Source organism: Brienomyrus brachyistius, unplaced genomic scaffold, assembly GCF_023856365.1.
Source record: "Brienomyrus brachyistius isolate T26 unplaced genomic scaffold, BBRACH_0.4 scaffold87, whole genome shotgun sequence".
In the NCBI taxonomy this organism is placed as follows: Eukaryota; Metazoa; Chordata; class Actinopteri; order Osteoglossiformes; family Mormyridae; genus Brienomyrus; species Brienomyrus brachyistius.
Window position 1 is genome coordinate 216,836 of NW_026042362.1, and position 13,400 is coordinate 230,235.

Consider the following 13,400-nt stretch of genomic DNA (forward strand, 5'->3'; position numbering starts at 1 on the left):
CAGTCCACCCGCCTGCATCCTGAAATATCACCTGAAATATCAGGCTAAACATCAACACAAGCAGATAGCTTCCATATTAATGCAATGGGAGCAGAAGCAGCTGTGGGCTGTATATATATATATATACACGACACGGGGGAGTTTGGATAAACCCCAAACCCCAAACCCTGGATAGAGGGACTCAGTGAATGAGGAGGTGAATCTGTACAGGGGGGTCAGTCCATCAGAGGAGACTCTGTAGAAGGACAGAGCACCAGCCCCCCAGTCCAGATACACTCCTACTCTGCGGGGACCTGAGGGCTTTATGGGTATGACAGTCTGTTTATTATTGTGACAGACAGAGTGTCTGTGAGGAGAGCAGCACAGACTCCATGACTTGTTATTGGCTCCAAGCCCACAGTCCCTCCCTCCTTTCCTCCTGATCCCTTTATAAGTCACTCCTATCCGGGCTGCATCTCCATCCCACTCAGCCTCCCAGTAACAGCGACCAGTCAGACTCTCTCTGCACAGAACTTGGCTCCAGCTGTCAAATCTCTCTGGATGATCAGGATATGGCTGCTCTGCCCCTTCACCTTCCTGTCACCTTCCTGTCCCCCCCTGACAGAGACACTTCTCTGTTTGCTGTGTTGGGGTCCAGCGTCAGCTGGCAGGAGTCTGTAGGCAAGAGGAAGAGCCATTAATCCCATGACGAAGCCCAGCATCTCCATCATTATCACTGTCACACCTCACACACTCACTCACACAGAACTCGCTTCAATACACACATTTTATTCCCAATATACTCATGTAGCCGCCCGAGTCTGCGGCGCTCCGGCTGCCCCCTGCGCTGTGAGACACGCCGCGCTGAGAGACTCGCTGGGGCCGAACTGCACTTTAGCCTGCGCTCTATTATTCTGTACGATACATAAAATATAAAAAATCAAATATGTGAAATACCTCAGGAAATGTTGGTCGCCCGCGCGACGCCGGTGGGAAGACGCGCCGAAATGACGCGCGTGTTAAACTAATAGGCTTAATTACAGGTAAATAAAATTACAAACAGCATTCATCAAACATATTAACCATAAAATTACACAACAAAGATTACCACTAAAAGTGAGTTTGTCTTTAGGTCACAATATGAACGTCTTTTAATCCACTTTGGACACACACCTCTCTCCAGCAGCGCGCCGACGCGACGCTCCCAACGCAGACGCATCTAGGCTGGTTCTCCGCAAAGCGCAGCACTCGCGTATTACACCGCGTATGCGTACATGGAAACGTTCATATTTCTCTGGTCAAGCTGTGTACTTTGCACATGTGCACGTGCCCTATTTAAGTATTAGTAGTAATTCTGATATTCCCTGCACACGTACCACAGCCGCGAGGTCTGTGTATGTTTCCCTACGTTTTACAAATTCAGAGCGGCAGTTCACGGGGCTGCCAACTTTGATCAACTGGCTGGCGTGAGATTTTCAATTTGGGACAAGTCTGCACACATATGCATACGCATTTATATGTATGCAACAGTTCTATTACCTTGAAAATTGGCTGTAGGGTTTGCAAACTACCCCAATCCTCATCAAAATCATCTATGTTGGCGTTTAAAGACAAATTTGGAGTGCGGCAGGCGGTCGTCCGCGGAGGAGTAAAATGCATCATAAAAGTCTATACAAACACGTCCGCTTATACGTGCGCGGAGAGGTATCAGTCTGGCCGCCACGGGTTTTCTGTGTTGATTCCGGCTTCGTCTGTGCACTTACATGAGGATAACAAGACGCATGCGCGAGGTGCAGTGCCACCAGAAATTGGCGTGGCAGTATGGTCACGTTTTGTCACGGAACATTGTCTTTACTAACGGTACAGATCGTATTAAAGTAGCATCTGATTTTTTTAAGAATGAGTGTCCAGAAGAGCTGTATATTTTCACAGACAAGAAAAAAATATTCCGAACACTATTGTGTCCTTCTTTGTACAGTGTCTTCAAAATTTAATGGCAGTATAAGTTTCTAAGAAAACAGTGTCATGCGTACAAGGTACAATGAAATTCTAACCTGAAATTCTTACTTGCCTACTTTCATAAGCAGCATTATTTTTCCTACAGTTCCATCCATCCATCGATTTTTCTGCCACTTATCTAATATATAACATATAATCTATTTGTGTGTGTGTGTGTGTGTGCGGTTATATATATATATATATATATATATATATATATATATATATATATATATATATCCATCCATCCATTTTCCAAACCGCTTATCCTACTGGGTCGTGGGGGGTCCGGAGCCTATCCCGGAAGCAATGGGCACGAGGCAGGGAACAACCCAGGATGGGGGGCCAGCCCATCGCAGGGCACACTCACACACCAGTCACTCACACAGGCACACCTATGGGCAATTTAGTAACTCCAACTAGCCTCAGCGTGTCTTTGGACTGTGGGGGCAAACTGGAGTACCCGGAGGAAACCCCACGACGACATAGGGAGAACATGCAATCTTTGTCATCGTCTACTGGATATAAAATATCTTCAAACGGGATATTAAACAGTTCAATCTTGAGAAATAAATTAGCTATTTTAAACATAGAATAATTAACTGACTTACACTGGAACAGACCCAATACAGAAAAAAGTATTGCAATAATAACATGATGTAGCAAAATTTGTCAGAAGGTTTAGTAGTGACTTGGCTCGAATCGGAAGAGATGAAGAAAAGAAAATTATAAATGAGATTTACTGCTTTAACCTGCAAACCAGTCATTCGTCTTACTGATACAGAAAATAATGTAGGAGGTGCCTTACAGAATAAATTGTATGATTATATATAAACATAAGGCAGAAGGAGCCTTTGTTAGATTGTGGCAAAAATGGCTTGAACAAGGTGAGCAGAACTCAGCCTATTTCTTTAGGCTAGAAAGTCAGCAAGCCTATCATCAAGCTAATCATGACTATGTATAGTTATTGCAGTCACTGGATGATTAAATAAAACCAGACAGTAGTAAAACTGCATATAGTTCACAGTACATGGTAAACAAAACAAGTCGGCTTGCAGCTCTAATCAAACGTGATCTTCAGAGCGCCGTCTTGACTCCTTCATCCTTGTACAACATTTAATGCCACAACCTCATACTAACAAGTGAGACTGGAAACGAAGGAACCGACCAAGATGGTTTTCTCGCACTGCCCCCCGGTGGACATGACCTTCAATCCTCCAGATAGATGTAAACTACGCACGCAAGTGTAGTCGTGTCGTGTGAAGTCATGGCCCTAAAGCACAGACTTAGGAGATGTTCAGTGTCACAGCCAGTTTGGGTAAGACTGCAGGTGCCGTCTTAGGACAATATTAATGAATCTGAAAAAAAGTACAGTCAGCGAATGCACAAAAAGGGCAAATGTGAGGGAAGGAAGCCCCCCCCCCCCCCCCCCGAACCTCACTGCTCATAGACAGCTCACACAAGATAAGGATGCAGATAAAAGGTTTTGATGAGCTGTTACTGAGTGATACCAAAAGTTCCTGCTACCCAAACAAAGCGAGGGCAGTTTCCCAGCTTTCAGCATTACAGTGCATGATGACATCTAGGACAGGGGGCCCTTACCCCACTGGCCCTTGGATCCCCTGCTGTAGCTACAGCCCACACTAGGCAGTGAGGAGCAGCCCCAGTGTCAGCCATTCCTGCTCTGACTGACTTCAGGGGGAACAAAGTGCATCAAAGCCCACAGCTACTCTCTCTCTCATCTGACTCCAGTTGTGTGTCACCTACACACTGGGTCAGACAATGTGTTTAATACATTAAACTGATCTTTACTGAATATCAGGTCTGTGGCTGGAAAATCATTATTAATGACTGATTGTATTATCAGGATAAACCTTGATTTTTATGCTTTAAACTGAAATGGGGTCAAATGAAAACTATGCAGCAGCCCTGATCAAACCAGCTACTCCTACCTGCTCTTTATCAGTGAGACTAGAGCACTTAGGGAAGGAGGTGGAGCCGCCGCCGTATTTAATGGGTTTGAATTATTTTTACAAGTCAGGCACTACTTTCTGTCAGAAGGGTAATTATGAATCTGAATGAACAGAAATTACATGTGGAGTTCCTCAAGGGTCCGTTATTGGCAGTGGGCAGTGGTGGCTTAATGGTTGTTGGATTGAATCCCCGACCAGCAAGGCACTGCTGAGGGACCCTAAGCAAAACACTGCTCTCAGGGCACTGAATTAGCTGCCCCTTGCTATGTCACGATGTCACATATGGGTTAAATGCAGAGGACACATTTCGGTGTTGTACACTGTGTGCTGTGGTGTGTCAACACTGATCACCAATTAGAATTATAAACCTGACCGAGCCTCTTTGTTCAACATCTACATGCTTCCATTTGCTCAGATTACGGAACACTATAAAATCTCTGGAACACTTAAGGCCATGTTGTTAGTAAAATTCACAACAAATAATAATCCATTGTTATGCATTATAATCATGGCTTTAAATATTTATCAAAAGGCATAACACATTATAGGCATGCTTATTATGCATAATGAATGATGTATGAAGCTTTCATCTTTAGTGCCCTATAAATACCTTCATAATGCATTATAATGATCGGTATAAGCATTAAGGATGCTTTGTATTGCATTATGAAGGTATCTATAGTGCCTTATAGTTGAGTGTGTCATAAAGCATTCATAAAGCGTTATAATGGTGGATATAATGTGTTATGCTTTTTTATAAATATTTATAGCTGTGTTTAGAATGCTTTATGAGTGCAGTATAATTAAGCAATGACATATGAGAAGATACTCCGTTATATCATGGCTGTGATTCGGTCAAAGGCACAAGGCTACAGGCCACCACAAAAAATTAAAAAAATAGTTCTCATAACATCAGTGCAAGTGGGAGGGGCCATCGTGTCCAAACCGTCCGCATACCTGGATAATTCAGTCAATCACCAATATAGTTTTGTCTAATATTTCCGGTGGCAGCAGTAAAACAACTAGCCAGCTTATTATCGGAGTAACTTTGCATTGTAAATGAAAACCATGCCGCAGATTATGAGGCAGATTACAAAGTTCAGTTATTGGTATCTTTAATAGCGTGATCATTAAAAGGACAGTTGGCAGCTTATAAAAACTTATTCTGGAACAGAAAAGAACAAATCCCACAAAACGGAATACATATGAACCTTTACTTTCACTGTCAACTATGTTAATTTTTTAAACTGGTGGAAACACAGGCAGGTTCTGAAAAGGCATCACGTGACAACCAGCCCAGCACCGGCTCCATGTTGGTGGAAATGAGGCATCAGTACAGTGTTCCCAGGTCCAGCCCAAGGTCTGCTTAAGATCCACCCAACGGAAGCTGAAACCAGCCCAATAAGAGAGAGAGAGAAGGATTTCTCTCTAAACCAGATACGGAAAAGCTTTTTCATGTGTTTATTTCCAGCAGGCTAGACTATTGAAATGGTGTCTTTGCAGGTCTTGGTAATAAATCAGTCAGACAGCTGCAGCTCATCCAGGATGCTGCCACCAGAGTCCTCACTAACACCAAGGAAGTGGAGCATATCACACAGCTCCTTAATCACTGCACTGGCTTCCTGAGCATCACAGGATTAATAATTAAATATTACTTGTGTACAAGGCACTAAATGGCACTAACTTCCTTTAACCTTGTGAAGCATTCAGACCCCTGAAACTTTACTCAGTGTCCCAGAATGAAGACCAAGCAGGCTGAAGCAGCTTTTAGTGTCTATGCTCCCTGTCTGTGGAACAAGCTTCCTGAAGACCTGAGGTCTGCTAACACTGTCAGTTCATTATAATCAGGGATTAAAACGTTTTTGTTGCTGCTTTGTTTCAATAAATTAAATTAGCAGGAGTTTAGTCATACGCTGCCTCTACAATCTCACTTCTTTTTAGTTAACTGTTTATTTGTATTTTGGGCTTTTAGACTTTTTAAAATTGTTTTTTAAATTGACAATGAACGTGTTTGTAAGTCCCACACCAAAGTTCCGAAGTATCGAAAAAGTACCACAGCTGCAATGATGCTTTTGGTACTGGAACTTCTGGTATTGGTACTCGACTGGAAGTTAATGGAAAAGGGAAAGAACCAAAAGTACCGAACCTGGTGCAGTGGAAAAGCACCCTGAATAAACTTGCCTTACTTAGCAATTGGATTTAAAGTCCACTGAGATAAAAAGCTCATGTAAATGTGAAAGACCCGGAGGCAGCGGGAGAGAGAAAGAGAAGCTCCACTGGCAGTAGAAAATGAAACACAATAAAACACACTCCACCTCATACAGGGAGAGAGAAGCGAGTGTGTGAACAGACTCACAGTGTAAGAATTCTGCTCTGGTCCTGGGCACTAATACCGGTAGGACGGTGTCTTTGGTAACTAGAAGGAGACAGAGAGAAACAGGGATGTGAGTAAAAGGAATTTACTTGTGGGAGATGGACTTCACTCACTGTGGAGATAACAGCAGTGGGGTATTATCATTATGAGGGACAATCACAGGCATTTTAACAAACTGCAAATCATGGTAAGTTACACATAATACAGATTTTTGGTTTCTATAATGTAGAAGAAACATGTTTCATGTGATCTGGGTTTAGCAGCCAGTAGAATGTGGAGCTCTTTCACCAGTTATCACAAAGATTTAAACTTATTGTAAACAAACTGACTTGGTCACACAAATGTGAGGCTGACTGTACTGCATACTCTCTCTGCACGGTCTACATCGGGGGGGGGGGAGGGGGGGGCAATTCTACCCGCAAAGTCCAGTGTGTACGCAGGTCTTTGGGGTAACCTTTAGGTCAGCTGTTCAACCCCAGGTGTGAGACTCTTCAGCCAATCAGTCCTCTAATTAGTAATCCAGCAAAAGCAGCCCTTTCTGGGTAAGATTGGCCAGCCCTGGTCTATATTAACATGAACAGACTAGAAAATGTATTAACCTGCGTGATGGATCTCTGCCATTTTCATTCTGCAAAAATTCTCCAGTTGATCTTTCAGCTCAGAAACCGCCTTCCTCAAATTCCCAAAATCAGATCTGGGACTGACAGAGATTCTGGGCCCAAATCCAGCTTCAGGAGTGACAGGAAGAGCCTGGCGCCTCTACAGACACACAGTCTGATTAAACAGCTTCATCAATACAAATGTGTATTGCAATCTAATTAACAGAACCTTTAACATCTGACCAATGACAGACTAGTTGAAATACAAATGGCAATATGCATTCATTTGAATACTCTGGTTTCCTTATTGCCAAAGTAGCTGTTCTGTTACCTGGAGGAAATGGATGTGATCCTCTGTGTGTGAAAGCTGCTCCAGCTCAGAGTGTCTCCTCTTCAGTTCATCGATCTCCTGCTTCAGTCTCTCCATGTCTCCTTCAGCCTGACTCACTGCAGCCTTCTCCTGATCTCTGATCAGCTTTGTCACCTCAGAGCATCTTCTCTCAATGGAGCTGATTATCTCAGTGAAGATCCTCTCGCTGTCCTCCACTGCTGATTGTGCTGAGCTCTGTTGGTGACACAGGGAGCAGAGGACAGTAAATTACAATTGGCCCCTTTTGAGACTCCAGAGAGCCTCATTGTACAATAGAGATGTGAGCTGACAGGAGGTATAAAAACAGCACAGGACTGGGGTTTGGAGCGACACCATGCTGGATGCCTCAGGTACTGAAACCCAGCCAGCACTGATTGGAAATGATCACTCATTAAGCTCATACACCGTCAGCTGCAGGGATTTGGCAGAGACTGGTGGCTGTATGGGGCAGGTTGGTTGTCACCATTAGGTCTCAGTTTAATAGGTGACTTTTTTAGTGTTTATTTGCATTACACTGGGTTGTGAAAAGTTGCATTTTTCTCAAATAGGCATTTATGGTATTTTTTTAAATAAATAAGCTACTACTGCTGCAACTCTTGGTTAAACTCTGTAATCCAGCAACTTTATCCCACTGACCCAGAATAACCCACAGCAGCATTAATTTGATTAATCCGCGCAAGTCTGTAAATCTGCAATCTGTTGAATCTGAGAGAAGATTCATTATGATCACAAGCCAGCTGTTATCTTCTCCTCAGGTTCATACTCACTGTGACTGAGCCCACAGCCTCTCTCAGCTCCTGCAGCTCCTTCTCTCTCATCTGAATTCTCTGCTGAAATTCCCTCTGTGTTTCACCCATTTGTTTCTACAGATAAGAAAAAAGATGACAAAACAAGTTTGTTTCATTAGCTGAGATCACATTCATTTATCATCCTGTCCAAGGTGACCCTGACCTGGATTACCAGTTAGGAGATGGATGGATGGATGTTCATGAATGATTTATTGACTGTAGGTAGGATACAATGGACATAGACCCTTTGGTCCTGTTTCCACCTGGTATTAACATGCGTCCTGGGTGATCCAATCACAAGAGGACAGCGCTAATTACCCAGGACGCATTGAAGATACATTGAGATCCGATCACACAACCCACATTGGGAGGTGGTCTGGGCTACATATGGCCACATTCTTATAGCAATGTGAAGGCGAATGTGTCCTGGGCTGCACTGCAGGACCGGCTACTCAACTGGCGTCCTATTAGATTGATGTCAGATCGCATGTCAGTTAATAATGGGCCACTGTGTATAAACTGCACTGTGAACAACAATAATGCATCTTTTCTCCTGCGACACTGAAACCTCTGAATCCGCTGGGAAGTTGGTTTAATATTGGACTGTTGTGACCCATTCATATGGAAACTGTGTCAAAGTCTGCATCACTGATGTTCCACGCAAATTCAGAAAGGAAAATGTGTAAAATGGGATTCATTAAAGATTCTTCAGAATTTGAACATATCATATATTTAATGTGCATGTTGGGGCGCAGCCTGGTGCAGGCAGGGAAACAAGGTGAGGATCCACTTAAAAGCTCCAAGACAAAGGGAATTAAGGAGACTGAACCAAACTGGAAAGACACACAATAAAGGAACAATAAGGGGTCAAAACTCACCAGGGAAAAAGTAGCTAAGAAAATGACACGTAGACTAACAGAGGGAATGGGGCAGCTAGTGATGTTAAGCTTGACAATAAAAAAGCGATTCACTACATTCTGAAGCACAGCTTCAGTTTCCTTCGTTCCACCCTGAACACGTGACCATGGTCATCTGAAGCTTCATTCTGCACTCAACCATGTGACTGCTTTGGAAACTGAAAATGTGGCACAATCCTCATTACCGGTTTCAAACCTGTTGTACAGCACATATTTCGGCGTACACACACACTGCAGCGTAAGTTTTAATCATCATAATAATTTAATAATAATTCATTTTCAATAATTAATTTAATAATAATAATTGTATGAATGATAATAATAATTGTATGAATACATAATATCAGATTTGGGTGAGGGTATTACCCAATAATCTGTATAATTTTCCCAGTATAGAGACCAAGAAACAAATGATTGATGAAGCTTTGGTAAATATGCACAACCCTTCACCATAGTGGATAACGCAGGATTTAGGGAGGTTGTGGGGATCCTGGATCCAACCTACATTCTCCCATCCAGGCAAACATGAAAGGGTTTGGTGACAGAAACATTTAAGATAGAAACAGAGAAAGCAAAGGAAGAGGTGAGAAATGCCAAAGCAGTAAGACTAACATCTGACATGTGGACATTCATACATATGGAAGCTTATTTAGCAGTCAAATGCCATTTTATAAATGATAAGACTGAGCTGTCGACCTTATTATTGGGAGCAGGAAAATTCCCAGAGTCTCATTCTGCAGAAAACATGGCTGCAGTCGAGGCAGCCTGATGGAGGAGTGGGGAATACAGAATAAAGTCCGATGGCTCACACTGACGCTGCACAAAATGTGATTGTCTGTGTCAGACACACAACCTGCATTGCAGGTTTCTGTAGCCAATCTAATGCTCAGGCTGCTGTAGCGAATTAACAAAGACAGATGTGAGACAATTAACCAATAACAACAGTGCAGGGAAAACAGGCAACAAGTGCAGTAACTTATATTAATGAACACAAGACTAGGGAAACTCCCACAAACACTGAAAGTAAGAAACACACACAAGGAATTCAATACTTAGAAAGTACAGAAACATGTGGAACATAATAAAACAAGGCACAAGCTTCACAAGCAGAACAGAGAACTAACAAACACTGGGAAGAATAGAAAAGCAATAATTAAATGAAAGAGGTGTGGTTGGTTCCTGACCTGCTTCAAACCCATAACCAGCTGGTCCCAGCCTCTATGTCACACACTCATCCCAATGAGCCAAATGCAGCCATTGGGGAAAAGGAAGAACACACTAGGGCCAAAGACGATGAGAGGACAAAGGGGATGGACAGCGATGGCTGCTGGCCACACGGGGAAGAGACACAAGGACAGGCACTGAGACGAAGCTTCATTATTTATGTCAAAGCTGCTCCACGCGTTATTAATATTAGTGAAATGTGCCGGTAAAAATGACATGAAGGTAAAATTAAAGCATGTAGGTAAGAATGTGTGTTCAGTAGCCAAGCAAATGGATGTGTGAATAGAAACATATAATAAAATAGGGCTGAGAACCTGAGTGCAGCCGTGCAGTGGGTGACACCTCAGCACCACACCAGTCCCAATGGAACAGTGTTTTATCCGGTGGCTGCAGTGCCAATCCTGCAAAACTCCTCTTGATGGAGTATAGAAATGCATGGCGATAATGTGAAAAGTTAAACTTTATTGTGAAAATAATATTTTATAATAATGATTGTCTAATGAGGGGGCGGCATGGTGGTGCAGTGGTTAGCACTGTCGCCTCACACCTCTGGGACCCGGGTTCGAGTCTCCGCCTGGGTCACATGTGTGCGGAGTTTGCATGTTCTCCCCATGTCGTCGTGGGGTTTCCTCCGGGTACTCCGGTTTCCCCCCACGGTCCAAAACATGCTGAGGCTAATTGGAGTTGCTAGATTGCCCATAGGTGTGCATGTGTGAGTGAATGGTGTGTGAGTGTGCCCTGCGATGGGCTGGCCCCCCATCCTGGGTTGTTCCCTGCCTCGTGCCCATTGCTTCCGGGATAGGCTCCGGACCCCCCGCGACCCAATAGGATAAGCGGTTTGGAAAATGGATGGATGGATGGATTGTCTAATGAATATCTATGGAAGCCCGTTTCCGCCACAAAAAGAAAAAAAAAAAGTCATAATAACGAGAAACTTTCTCATTATTACGACTTAGTATCTCTTAATAACGAGAAACTAAGTCATAATAATGAGAAAGTATCTCATAATAACGAGAAACTAAGTCATAATAATGAGAAAGTATCTCATAATAACGAGAAACTAAGTCGTAAAAATGAGAAAGTTTCTCGTTATTATGAGATACTAAGTCGTAATAATGAGAAAGTTTCTCGTTATTATGAGATACTAAGTCGTACAAATGAGAAAGTTTCTCGTTATTATGAGATACTAAGTCGTACAAATGAGAAAGTTTCTCGTTATTATGATTTATTTTTTTTCTTTTTGTGCCGGAAACGGGCTTCCATAAATATCGCAACATTATTACGAAACAATAAATTGTAAAATTTTAAAATTATACATAGAAGACAAGTGTTATTATGAAATATAATTTTATGAAATTTATGAAAATTTATGAAATTATTTAAAAATAAAAGGATACATTATTGAAATATTTATCATTTTATTTATATTTTTTGATATACTTATTATTTTATTTTGAGTGTCATGGCGTCCCGTACAAACATCTTCGACGGGCACGGCCTTACTGTACTGTGGCTCTAGTGAGTTCTTCTGTACTATGAAGGGTTACTGGCTTCTCGGGGTAACTTGTCGGATGTAAGGTACCACAGTTTAAATGGACTTCATATTCGTTTACTTACATTTTGCCCAGACTACCTTAAATCCGACAAGCTAGTAACCCCGCTAGTAAGACCGGACAAGTAGGTCATGACAACTTTACCGAACCAGACTTGATCTGAGTGTTTCGTAGCAATTACACTAACAAGTGTTAAGACAAAATCTATTTATTTAAAATTAACTTTTAGATAATAACAATAATTGATACTTTCACTGATCCCTTTGGGGAAATTCTTTTAGATAGAAAGGGGAAATTCTTTTAAATTAGCCTGACCTGTATCTCCGCCCTTCCTGTAGCAGCTGAGACTGTATCATGGCCTCTGTGTTCATCCATCGTACAGAGATAACAGATACACTGCTGGTCGGTACGGCAGTAGACCTCCAGCGGTTTGTCATGGTGGGAACAGACCTTGTCCTTCAGATGGCCGATGACATCAATAAGCTTGTGCTGTTTTGCATGGTGGAGTTTGTTGTGAAGCTGCAGGTCAGTTTCACAGTAGGAGGCCAGACACACCAGGCAGGACTTGATAGCTTTGTGTTTTCTCCCAGTACAGACGTCACACTCCACATCTCCAGGTCCAGCATACTGGTCAGCAGGAGCAGCTGCTTGTAGTCCAGTCTTCTTCAGTTTCTCCACCACTTCAGCCAGCATGGTGTTTCTGCCCAGAACAGGTCTGGGTATGAAGGTCTGTCTGCACTGGGGGCAGCTGTAAACTCCAGCATGATCTTCCTGATCCCAGCAGCTCTTAATGCAGCTCATACAGTAACTGTGTCCACAGGGAATAGTTACTGGATCCTTTAGTAGATCCAGACAGATTGCACAACTTAACTCATTTACATGCATTGCAACTCTGGCTTCTGCCATTTTACCACGAACACTGATAGGATTCAGTCTCGTTTTCTCTCACAGTCGTCTGTGTGTGACAGTGGGAGGAACTTCCTGCTTCTCAGACTGCAGCAGGTGTGGTTTTGGACTGAGACCAGACTGAGAAGAGCAGACTGGGCAAACAGTGGAGCTGCAGTTTATGAACAAAATAGTACATTATACAAACTGTACCCAAAGCGAACATTTATTTATCTTTTATGAGAATAACAGTTACTGACATTGTTTTTCTGTAAACAAACTATAATCCTACTCTTTGATTTTGTGCAGTAGATAGAAATTAGGTATAAAGGTATAAGAGAGCAGATCTACTGAGAATGAATTTCTGTGTCGGTTTAGAAACATGTTTGGGATCATGTGGTTTCAGGTGAAACATGCAGGGATGTGCAGTTATAGACAGACTGTGTCAGGATTAGACAGAACAAGCTTTGACAAGTGCTGTCAATGCACAGATTTGTTTTTTTACATTATTCTATATACAATATTCATGAAAATATATGTCATCTCTTCCTTTTATTTCTGTGTGTTTGTGCAGGGAGTGTATTTATGTTAGGAAGGACAGTCAAGTTCAGAGTGATCATTTTAATCATCCAAAATAATTCCATATTCTAATAATGAAAATTGAACACTACTCTTATATTTAAGCCAAAAGTTATTGGACCAGCTTCAGCCATCCCCAGGAACAGAAAGATCATATATCA

General features: G+C 42.4%; 1 protein-coding gene across 1 annotated transcript; it reads right to left on the reverse strand.

Annotated features, from left to right (window-relative positions):
* Positions 1 to 601: 601 nt before the first annotated feature.
* LOC125727130 (E3 ubiquitin-protein ligase TRIM47-like) lies at positions 602 to 12,720 on the reverse strand (the record flags this gene model as incomplete). Its single annotated transcript, XM_049003866.1, has 6 exons — positions 12,091 to 12,720; positions 8,061 to 8,156; positions 7,255 to 7,488; positions 6,924 to 7,083; positions 6,307 to 6,366; positions 602 to 654 (listed from the first exon to the last, which is right to left on the reverse strand). Coding segments are annotated over exons 1-6 (1,194 nt in total), but the record flags the coding sequence as incomplete, so codon positions are not given.
* Between the last annotated feature and the right edge of the window lie 680 nt (positions 12,721 to 13,400).